We start from the raw sequence: 12211 nt of genomic DNA, 5'->3' as shown, positions 1-12211 counted from the left end.
TTGTTCGCATTTGTGTTCCTCACGTGTGCCCCAAAGAATGAGGTGATTTGATAAAATGCTATGCCCAAGATTACCATCCGAGTGCCGGCGGGGAAGTGGTTCAAATAGCTTTGGCTATCACTTCCTTTTGTCCGGTCGTGATGGTCAAGCAGATTAAGGCGTCCTGTAGTTACCAGTTGCGTTGCTCCTGGGAGTATGGGTTCGAGTCACTTCTGGGGTGTGTTTTCAGTCATATATATATATATGTTTCATTGAATATGACCGCATATTCTGTATTTATTATTTTCTGGTTTAGGGCTTCTATCCCTCTAACTATTTTCTTAGCATCAGGGCTTAATTGAAATAGGAGTTCTCCAAAACTCATTTTCGTACTTTTAAGGTGAAGAAAAGAAGTGATTTACTATAGAGTGTATTACACTTATTTGTATAATTTGCACGACGTTTCGAACCTCCATGGTTCATTCTCAAGTGAACAGATCTTACAATACTAGTTGATTTTATACCCGCATTAGGTCAGGTACCTGACCTAATGCGGGTATAAAATCAACTAGTATTGTAAGATCTGTTCACTTGAGAATGAACCATGGAGGTTCGAAACGTCGTGCAAATTATACAAATAAGTGTAATACACTCTATAGTAAATCACTTCTTTTCTTCACCTTAAAAGTACGAAAATGAGTTTTGGAGAACTCCTATTTCAATTAAGCCCTGATGCTAAGAAAATAGTTAGAGGGATAGAAGCCCTAAACCAGAAAATAATAAATGCAGAATATGCGGTCATATTCAATGAAACATGTTTGAAAGAAAACCTGCTGCCAGTATACACCAATATATATATATATATATATATATATATATATATATATATATATATATATATATATATATATATATATATATATATAATATAATATATATTTGGCTCTGGCTCTATACCAGAGCCTCAGATATTAACACCAAGTAAGGCATCCAGCACTTCCACTAACACGATAACATCATTTTTTATTTGCCAACATCCAGGGTATAAAAACACGCAAATCTATCAAAATCCACTTCATAGATGGCCTCCTACATGAGGCAAATGCAGTGTTTGCAGTCCTAACGGAAACTCACACCAAGGACTACCATGATGGTGAAATATGGATCTCAGAATACAATCTTTTCAGATGTGACAGGAAACACAGGCTTCAGGGTGGGGTCAGCCTCTACATCAAAGACACACTCATCTGTACTGAGCTGCTAAACACCACAAACGATATGGTGAAAGTGCTGATAATCAAATCAGAGATCTTAAATGTAGTTATTGTCCTTGTATATAAGTCACCGGAGGCAAATCCTCAGCAGTTTAAAGACCAACTAATGAAAATAGAACACTGCTTGGAAAACCTCTCAAATCCAACCCCGAACATCATCCTGCTTGGGGACTTCAACCTACGGCACCTGAAATGGAAGCACCTGGCTAATACAGTAATATCAGAAAGAATACCAGGAAGTAGCCTAAATGAACAGGCACATGCAAATGACCTGCTACGGATGTGCGATAAGTTTGCCTTAAACCAGCAAATAGTAGAACCAACTAGGAAGGAGAACACGCTGGACCTCATTTTCACTAATAATAATGAGTTGATCGGGAACATAATGATTACAAATACCTGTTACTCAGATCACAACTTAATTGAAGTTCTGACAACCATGGGGAATGGACCTTCAAAACCAGTCCAGATTCCCGGTGGAGGAGATTTCAGCAAATTCAACTTCAATAATAAACGGATAAACTGGGAGCAAATAAACCAGGACTTCACAGAAATAAACTGGGAAGAACAGCTAGGAAATGCAAACCTGAACCAGTGCCTGGAAAAAATAAGCTCAGTAGCACTAGAAATATGTTCAAACCGCATACCCCTAAGAAAAAAGAGAAAGAGATGCAGATTGGAACGGGAACGTCGTTCCCTATATAGGCGAAGAAAACGAATCACGGAACAACTTGAGAGTCGCACCCTATCTCAAGAACGGCGAAAAAGGTTAGGTAGAGAAATAGAAACAATTGAACTCAAGCTACAAGAATCATACAAAACCCAGGAGAGGCAAAGAGAGCAAAAGGCCATCAGTGAAATAGAGAGAAATCCGAAATATTTTTCCTCCTATGCAAAATCAAGATCAAAAACCACATCTAGTATCGGGCCCCTGCGAAAGGGAGATGGAACTTTCACCGATGACAACAAAGAAATGAGCGAGTTACTGAGGAAGCAGTACGACTCTGTTTTCAGCGAGCCATTAAATGCACTAAAGATTGATAACCCAAATGAATTTTTCATGGATATGATACCAACATCAAATCATATATCAGACGTCGCCCTATCCCCACTAGATTTTGAAGAAGCCATAAACAGTATGCCTATGCACTCTGCACCAGGCCCGGATTCTTGGAACTCCATATTCATCAAGAACTGTAAAAAACCACTATCGCAGGCCCTTCACATTCTGTGGAGACAAAGCCTAGATACTGGCGTTATCCCTGACATACTAAAAACAGCAGAGATAGCACCACTCCATAAAGGAGGAAATAAGGCAGAGGCAAAAAATTACAGACCGATAGCACTAACATCACACATCATAAAAATTTTTGAGAGAGTGCTAAGAAGTAAGATCACAAAATACATGGAATCACAGCATCTCCATAACCCCGGACAACATGGTTTCAGAACAGGGCGCTCTTGCCTGTCGCAGTTGCTGGACCACTATGATATGGCATTAGATGCTATGGAAGACAAACAAAACGCTGATGTAATTTACACAGATTTCGCAAAAGCTTTTGATAAATGTGACCATGGTGTTATTGCACATAAAATGCGTTCAAAAGGAATTACCGGGAAAATAGGCAGATGGATCTACAATTTCCTGACTAACAGAACCCAGTGTGTAATAGTCAACAAAATAAAATCCAGCCCATCAACCGTGAAGAGCTCAGTCCCCCAGGGTACTGTGCTTGCTCCAGTACTTTTTCTCATCCTCATATCGGACATAGACCAGAACACAACCTATATTTAGCACTGTATCATCCTTTGCAGATGACACTAGGATTTTCATGAGAGTTGGCAACATAGAGGACACGGCAAACCTCCAATCAGATGTAGATCAGGTCTTTCTATGGGCTACAGAAAATAATATGGTGCTTAACGAGGATAAGTTTCAGCTCATGCGCTATGGAAAAATTGAAAATATAAAAACAGAAACCACGTACAAAACTCAGGCAAATCATAACATAGAACGAAAAGGCAATGTAAAGGATCTGGGTGTACTCATGTCGGAAGACCTTACCTTTAAAGAACACAATAAAGTAGCCGTCACAACTGCAAGAAAAATGACAGGTTGGATAACAAGAACTTTTCACACTAGAGATGCTGTACCGATGACGATACTTTTCAAAACGCTTGTGCTCTCTAGAGTGGAGTACTGCTGCACAATGACAGCCCCTTTCAAAGCTGCTGACCTAGAGAGCGTGCAGAGATCCTTTACTGCTAGAATCCACTCAGTAAAACATCTAAATTACTGGGACCGACTAGAGAGCCTAAATCTGTACTCCCTTGAGCGCAGGCGGGAGAGATACATAATAATTTACACGTGGAAAATAATTGAGGGGCTGGTCCCAAACCTGCACACAGAAATAACACCACATGAAGACATGGCAGGATGTGCAGAATACCCCCGTTGAAAAGCAGAGGTGCAACAGGTACTCTGAGAGAGAACTATCAACATCAGAGGCCCGAGACTGTTCAACACGCTTCCACTACACATAAGGGACATAACTGGCCGACCCCCTTATAGTGTTCAAGAGAGAACTGGATAAACTCCTCCAAAGGATACCTGATCAGCTAGGCGATGTGACTCATACGTCAGGCTGCGAGCAGCCGCTTCCAACAGCCTGGTTGATCAGTCCAGCAACCAGGAGGTCTGGTCGAGGACCGGGCCGCAGGGACGCTAAGCCCCGAAAACACCTCAAGGTAACCCAAGCTTGCGCTTGAGCAAGAGCTTCGACACCACACAATGGTTTCACTGTCTCCGTGCTCACGTCACTATAGTCAGACAAGGACGCAGAGTTCGTTCACTCTACGTCACTAGACGGCCGCTATTTATAGTCAGCATAAACTACCGAATAGACGTGAAGGCAACTATCAGGGAAAAGTGCCAAGCCATTACGACTATATAGCACTGGGAATACTGGAGCTGCCTCGTGTGGACCAATAGGAGCTGTCTCGTGTGGACCAATAGGAGCTGCCTCGTGTGGACCAATAGGAGCTGTCTCGTGTGGACCAATAGGAGCTGCCTCGTGTGGACCAACAGGAGCTGCCTCGTGTGGACCAATAGGAGCTGCCTCGTATGGGCCAATAGGAGCTGCCTCGTGTGGACCAACAGGAGCTGCCTCGTGTGGACCAATAGGAGCTGCCTCGTGTGGACCACTAGGAGCTGTCTCGTGTGGACCAATAGGAGCTGCCTCGTGTGGACCAACAGGAGCTGCCTCGTGTGGACCAATAGGAGCTGCCTCGTATGGGCCAATAGGAGCTGCCTCGTGTGGACCAACAGGAGCTGCCTCGTGTGGACCAATAGGAGCTGCCTCGTGTGGACCAATAGGAGCTGCCTCGTGTGGACCAATAGGAGCTGCCTCGTGTGGACCAATAGGAGCAGACTCGTGTGGACCAATAGGAGCTGCCTCGTGTGGACCAATAGGAGCTGCCTCGTGTGGACCAACAGGAGCTGCCTCGTGTGGGCCAATAGGAGCTGCCTTGTGTGGACCAATAGGAGCTGCCTCGTGTGGACCAATAGGAGCAGACTCGTGTGGACCAATAGGAGCAGACTCGTGTGGACCAATAGGAGCTGCCTCGTGTGGACCAATAGGAGCTGCCTCGTATGGGCCAATAGGAGCAGACTCGTGTGGACCAATAGGAGCTGCCTCGTGTGGACCAATAGGAGCTGCCTCGTGTGGACCAATAGGAGCAGACTCGTGTGGACCAATAGGAGCTGCCTCGTGTGGACCAATAGGAGCAGACTCGTGTGGACCAATAGGAGCTGCCTCGTGTGGACCAATAGGAGCTGCCTCGTGTGGACCAATAGGAGCAGACTCGTGTGGACCAATAGGAGCAGACTCGTGTGGACCAATAGGAGCTGCCTCGTGTGGACCAATAGGAGCTGCCTCGTATGGGCCAATAGGAGCTGCCTCGTGTGGACCAATAGGAGCTGCCTCGTGTGGACCAATAGGAGCAGACTCGTGTGGACCAATAGGAGCTGCCTCGTGTGGACCAATAGGAGCTGCCTCGTGTGGACCAATAGGAGCTGCCTCGTGTGGACCAACAGGAGCTGCCTCGTGTGGACCAATAGGAGCTGCCTCGTGTGGACCAACAGGAGCTGCCTCGTGTGGACCAATAGGAGCTGTCTCGTTTGGACCAATAGGAGCTGTCTCGTGTGGACCAATAGGAGCTGCCTCGTGTGGACCAATAGGAGCTTTGTTTCTGAACCAGGTGTTTCAGAGGGGTGACAGTAGTCATCAGATAAACCTGGCCCCCTGAGAGTAGGAACCCTTGAAACCAACCACGGGTAAACAACGGGTAAGTTATCCAGCAGTCAAGGCACTGCTGGGAGTGTCTGTGGTAACGGTGCTGCTGGGAGTGCCTTTGGTAACGGTGCTGCTGGGAGTACCTTTGGTAACGGTGCTGCTGGGAGTACCTTTGGTAACGGTGCTGCTGGGAGTACCTTTGGTAACGGTGCTGCTGGGAGTGCCTTTGGTAACGGTGCTGCTGGGAGTGCCTTTGGTAACGGTGCTGCTGGGAGTACCTTTGGTAACGGTGCTGCTGGGAGTGTCTGTGGTAACGGTGCTGCTGGGAGTGCCTTTGGTAACGGTGCTGCTGGGAGTACCTTTGGTAACGGTGCTGCTGGGAGTACCTTTGGTAACGGTGCTGCTGGGAGTACCTTTGGTAACGGTGCTGCTGGGAGTGCCTTTGGTAACGGTGCTGCTGGGAGTGCCTTTGGTAACGGTGCTGCTGGGAGTGCCTTTGGTAACGGTGCTGATGGGAGTGCCTTTGGTAACGGTGCTGCTGGGAGTACCTTTGGTAACGGTGCTGCTGGGAGTGCCTTTGGTAACGGTGCTGCTGGGAGTGCCTTTGGTAACGGTACTGCTGGGAGTGTCTGTGGTAACGGTGCTGCTGGGAGTGTCTGTGGTAACGGTGCTGCTGGGAGTGCCTTTGGTAACGGTGCTGCTGGGAGCACCTTTGGTAACGGTGCTGCTGGGAGTGCCTTTGGTAACGGTACTGCTGGGAGTGTCTGTGGTAACGGTGCTGCTGGGAGTGTCTGTGGTAACGGTGCTGCTGGGAGTGTCTTTGGTAACGGTGCTGCTGGGAGCACCTTTGGTAACGGTGCTGCTGGGAGTGTCTTTGGTAACGGTGCTGCTGGGAGCACCTGTGCTAACGGTGCTGCTGGGAGTGTCTTTGGTAACGGTGTTGCTGGGAGTGTCTTTGGTAACGGTGCTGCTGGGAGTGTCTTTGGTAACGGTGCTGCTGGGAGCACCTTTGGTAACGGTGCTGCTGGGAGTGTCTTTGGTAACGGTGCTGCTGGGAGCACCTTTGGTAACGGTGCTGCTGGGAGTGTCTTTGGTAACGGTGCTGCTGGGAGCACCTTTGCTAACGGTGCTGCTGGGAGCACCTTTGCTAACGGTGCTGCTGGGAGTGTCTTTGGTAACGGTGTTGCTGGGAGTGTCTTTGGTAACGGTGCTGCTGGGAGTGTCTTTGGTAACGGTGCTGCTGGGAGTGCCTTTGGTAACGGTGCTGCTGGGAGCACCTTTGGTAACGGTGCTGCTGGGAGTGTCTTTGGTAACGGTGCTGCTGGGAGTGCCTTTGGTAACGGTACTGCTGGGAGTGTCTGTGGTAACGGTGCTGCTGGGAGTGTCTGTGGTAACGGTGCTGCTGGGAGTGCCTTTGGTAACGGTGCTGCTGGGAGTGTGTGGTAACGGTGCTGCTGGGAGTGTGTGGTAACGGTGCTGCTGGGAGTGTGTGGTAACGGTGCTGCTGGGAGTGTGTGGTAACGGTGCTGCTGGGAGTGTCTTTGGTAACGTCACAGTACTATTGTCCCGCCCTCGTTGGTACTCCAGCTCGGTACTTCTGTATCCATGTTGCTGCCCGGCCCAGTTCCCCCCCCCCCTCTCCTTGGCACCACCCCCCCCCAGGTGGCGCCAAGAGAGTGCCAGTGTGGCGCCAGTGACGGTGGCACCGGCACCCCCGCACGTGGACCGCTGCTGACCAACAGATCAACTTGTCCTCAGAGCCGCTGCTGGGGAGTCCTCAACCCCCTCCCCGCCTTCCCATCCCCCGATACAACCCCCTCCCCCCCTTCCCATCCCCCGATACAACCCCCTCCCCCCCCTTCCCATCCCCCGATACAACCCCCTCCCCCCCTTCCCATCCCTCGATACAACCCCCTCCCCCCCCTTCCCATCCCCCGATACAACCACCTCCCCCCTTCCCATCCCCCGCTACAACCCCCTCCCCCCTTCCCCATAATCTCCCCTCCCCTATCCATAATCTCCCCTCCCCTATCCATAATCTCCCCTCCCCTTCCTATAATCTCCCCTACCCATAATCTCCCCTCCCCTTCCTATAATCTCCCCTACCCATAATCTCCCCTCCCCTACCTATAATCTCCCCCTCCCCTACCTATAGTCTCCCCGCCCCTACCTATCATCTCCTCCGCCCCTACCTATAATCTCCCCCTCCCCTACCTATGATCTCCCCCTCCCCTACCTATAATCTCCCCCTCCCCTACCTATAATCTCCCCCTCCCCTATTTATAATCTCCCCCTCCCCTACCTATAATCGTATCCGACACTTCCCCGGATAATTTAATCAAACAAATGCCCCTGTCAGATTAGTTTCTAAACCGGATAAATCCCCCCCCCTCCCGACGTTAACAGCGGATTACCGACTAATCTGCCTACTCTAGACACCAGGTAAGATGACCGAAAATATAATCAACCGTCGACTGGCCAATTAGACCAGATTGGGGCTAATATATGACATCAGACCACTTTGATTCAGCGGCCTCAAAGGGCCCCCACCCTAGCTCACCAGTTGATTAACAGTTGAGAGGCGGGACCAAAGAGCCGAAGCTCAACCTCCCACCCCCTCTGCAGGCATAACTAGGTGAGTACAACTAGATGAGTAGAGCTAAGTAATGTAATATAGTGCTTAGAGAAGTATCGAAAGTTTTCGACAAAGTGTGGGAGAGAAGCCTGAACAAGAATCACACGTCAGAACTAGAGCTTCCTCGCAGATTTACACTGCGGAATTTAAATTTACAAATTTACACTGTAATCTGTAAATTTACAGATTTACACTAATTCACAGGCAGTTAAGAGAACAGCAAAGCTCAGTATCGGCAGTTACTTGGGTCACATAATTGAAATGAAAAGTGGAGTACCACAGGGAACCTGACCCCTCACACACACACTTTTCAACACATACACTGTTCACCTGCCCCTCGCCCCCCCTCCCCCCCTCCCCCCCTCCTCCCCCTCCTCCCCCTCCTCCCCCTCCTCCCCCTCCTCCCCCATCACACGAAATACATCATTTGTGCCGAAGCACGCTTTGCCACAGATTTTGCAAGATCATGTTGCCTGATATGCAATATCATGTTATCTTGTTATCATCATGGCCTGTGTGATCTCCCTCTCGCCTTCACGAGGAAGACGTGGAAGGCTATTCGCCTTATTACGAACATTCATGCATTGATCCTTTTGTTTTAAATTCTTACTAATCATAACTCCCAGATTCGTTTCGCAATCCGACTTCACAATCTCAACACCATCAAGCTCGTATCTTGTAACTCTATCATCATTATCTAGCCTCAGAACTTTACATTTATCAGCATTAAACTGCATCTGCCAATCTTTTGACCATTTCAAAACCCTATTTAGATCAACTTGAAGTGATAGTGAGTCTTCTTCCGTGTTAATTTCCCTCCCGATTTTTGTTTCATCAGCAAATTTGCAAATGTTGCTAATCAAACCTGAATCTAAATCATTAAAATATATTATAAACAACAGAGGACCCAGGACAGAGCCTTGAGGAACTCCACTTACAGCATTATCCACTCTGTTTTAACCCCATTTACACTAACTCTCTGTTGACTTTGGAATTCCCCTGGGAATTTTGCATATGGTGATCATGTCTCCCCGAGCTCTTCTGTCTTCCAGCGACGTGAGGTGCAGTTCACGCAGGCTTTCCTCAGAACTCATGCCTCTTAGTTCTGGAAGTAGTATGGTAGAATACCTCTGAACATTCTCCAGCTTCATGTGAGTGTGCGTGCGCGTGCGTGTGCAAACGATAAATTAACCATATATCACATTATTAACCCCCATGTCAGGTTTTTCTCAGTATTGAGCATCTTAATCTCCACCCATTACCTCCCCCCCCACCGCCCCCAGTACCCAGAGACCACCCACTACCCCCCCCCACCCCCACCACCCCCACCCCACCCCCCCCACCCCAACCCACCCCACCCCACCCCCTCCCTAGTACGCGGACCTTTAATTCATTGACTTTATATTTTAATGTATGAACATTTAAAGACAACATTATGTTTGTTTAATATGTTTCATTATTATAAGTGAGGCTGGCTAGTATGGTGCCTGGCCGGCCACCACCACACTGGCTGGCTAGTATGGTGCCTGGCCGGCCACCACCACACTGGCTGGCTAGTATGGTGCCTGGCCGGCCACCACCACACTGGCTGGCTAGTATGGTGCCTGGCCAGCCACCACCACTCTGGCTGGCTAGTATGGTGCCTGGCCAGCCACCACCACTCTGGCTGGCTAGTATGGTGCCTGGCCAGCCACCACCACTCTGGCTGGCTAGTATGGTGCCTGGCCCGCCACCACACTGGCTGGCTAGTATGGTGCCTGGCCCGCCACCACCACACTGGCTGGCTAGTATGGTGCCTGGCCGGCCACCACCACACTGGCTGGCTAGTATGGTGCCTGGCCCGCCACCACCACACTGGCTGGCTAGTATGGTGCCTGGCCAGCCACCACCACACTGGCTGGCTAGTATGGTGCCTGGCCCGCCACCACCACACTGGCTGGCTAGTATGGTGCCTGGCCAGCCACCACCACACTGGCTGGCTAGTATGGTGCCTGGCCCGCCACCACACTGGCTGGCTAGTATGGTGCCTGGCCCGCCACCACCACACTGGCTGGCTAGTATGGTGCCTGGCCAGCCACCACACTGGCTGGCTAGTATGGTGCCTGGCCAGCCACCACACTGGCTGGCTAGTATGGTGCCTGGCCAGCCACCACACTGGCTGGCTAGTATGGTGCCTGGCCAGCCACCACACTGGCTGGCTAGTATGGTGCCTGCCGGCCACCACCACACTGGCTGGCTAGTATGGTGCTTGGCCCGCCACCACCACACTGGCTGGCTAGTATGGTGCCTGGCCAGCCACCACCACACTGGCTGGCTAGTATGGTGTCTGGCCAGCCACCACACTGGCTGGCTAGTATGGTGCCTGGCCAGCCACCACCACACTGGCTGGCTAGTATGGTGCCTGGCCCGCCACCACACTGGCTGGCTAGTATGGTGCCTGGCCAGCCACCACCACACTGGCTGGCTAGTATGGTGCCTGGCCCGCCACCACCACACTGGCTGGCTAGTATGGTGCCTGGCCCGCCACCACCACACTGGCTGGCTAGTATGGTGCCTGGCCCGCCACCACACTGGCTGGCTAGTATGGTGCCTGGCCAGCCACCACCACACTGGCTGGCTAGTATGGTGCCTGGCCAGCCACCACACTGGCTGGCTAGTATGGTGCCTGGCCAGCCACCACCACACTGGCTGGCTAGTATGGTGCCTGGCCGGCCACCACCACACTGGCTGGCTAGTATGGTGCCTGGCCCGCCACCACCACACTGGCTGGCTAGTATGGTGCTTGGCCCGCCACCACCACACTGGCTGGCTAGTATGGTGCTTGGCCCGCCACCACCACACTGGCTGGCTAGTATGGTGCCTGGCCGGCCACCACCACACTGGCTGGCTAGTATGGTGCCTGGCCCGCCACCACCACACTGGCTGGCTAGTATGGTGCCTGGCCGGCCACCACCACAATGGCTGGCTAGTATGGTGCCTGGCCGGCCACCACACTGGCTGGCTAGTATGGTGCTTGGCCCGCCACCACCACACTGGCTGGCTAGTATGGTGCCTGGCCGGCCACCACACTGGCTGGCTAGTATGGTGCTTGGCCCGCCACCACCACTCTGGCTGGCTAGTATGGTGCCTGGCCCGCCACCACACTGGCTGGCTAGTATGGTGCTTGGCCCGCCACCACCACACTGGCTGGCTAGTATGGTGCCTGGCCAGCCACCACCACTCTGGCTGGCTAGTATGGTGCCTGGCCAGCCACCACCACTCTGGCTGGCTAGTATGGTGCCTGGCCCGCCACCACCACACTGGCTGGCTAGTATGGTGCCTGGCCCGCCACCACCACACTGGCTGGCTAGTATGGTGCCTGGCCCGCCACCACCACACTGGCTGGCTAGTATGGTGCTTGGCCCGCCACCACCACACTGGCTGGCTAGTATGGTGCCTGGCCCGCCACCACCACACTGGCTGGCTAGTATGGTGCCTGGCCCGCCACCACCACACTGGCTGGCTAGTATGGTGCCTGGCCAGCCACCACCACTCTGGCTGGCTAGTATGGTGCTTGGCCCGCCACCACACTGGCTGGCTAGTATGGTGCCTGGCCGGCCACCACCACACTGGCTGGCTAGTATGGTGCCTGGCCAGCCACCACCACACTGGCTGGCTAGTATGGTGCCTGGCCCGCCACCACCACACTGGCTGGCTAGTATGGTGCCTGGCCAGCCACCACCACACTGGCTGGCTAGTATGGTGCCTGGCCAGCCACCACCACTCTGGCTGGCTAGTATGGTGCCTGGCCCGCCACCACCACACTGGCTGGCTAGTATGGTGCCTGGCCAGCCACCACCACTCTGGCTGGCTAGTATGGTGCCTGGCCCGCCACCACACTGGCTGGCTAGTATGGTGCCTGGCCCGCCACCACACTGGCTGGCTAGTATGGTGCCTGGCCCGCCACCACACTGGCTGGCTAGTATGGTGCCTGGCCGGCCACCACCACTCTGGCTGGCTAGTATGGTGCCTGGCCCGCCACCACACTG

The 12211-nt window shown here is 51.9% G+C and overlaps 1 protein-coding gene across 1 annotated transcript; it reads right to left on the bottom strand.

The window, feature by feature from the left end:
- Positions 1 to 5605: 5605 nt before the first annotated feature.
- LOC138355350 (uncharacterized) lies at positions 5606 to 9334 on the bottom strand. The gene is made up of 2 exons (XM_069310232.1): positions 9160 to 9334; positions 5606 to 6933 (listed from the first exon to the last, which is right to left on the bottom strand). The coding sequence occupies exons 1-2, from the start codon at positions 9332 to 9334 to the stop codon at positions 5606 to 5608; spliced, it is 1503 nt and encodes a 500-aa protein (XP_069166333.1).
- Between the last annotated feature and the right edge of the window lie 2877 nt (positions 9335 to 12211).

Source organism: Procambarus clarkii, chromosome 67 (assembly GCF_040958095.1).
Source record: "Procambarus clarkii isolate CNS0578487 chromosome 67, FALCON_Pclarkii_2.0, whole genome shotgun sequence".
Lineage (NCBI taxonomy): Eukaryota > Metazoa > Arthropoda > Malacostraca > Decapoda > Cambaridae > Procambarus > Procambarus clarkii.
Note: the sequence above shows the minus strand (reverse complement) of the source record. Positions and strands in the feature narration are given on the sequence as shown.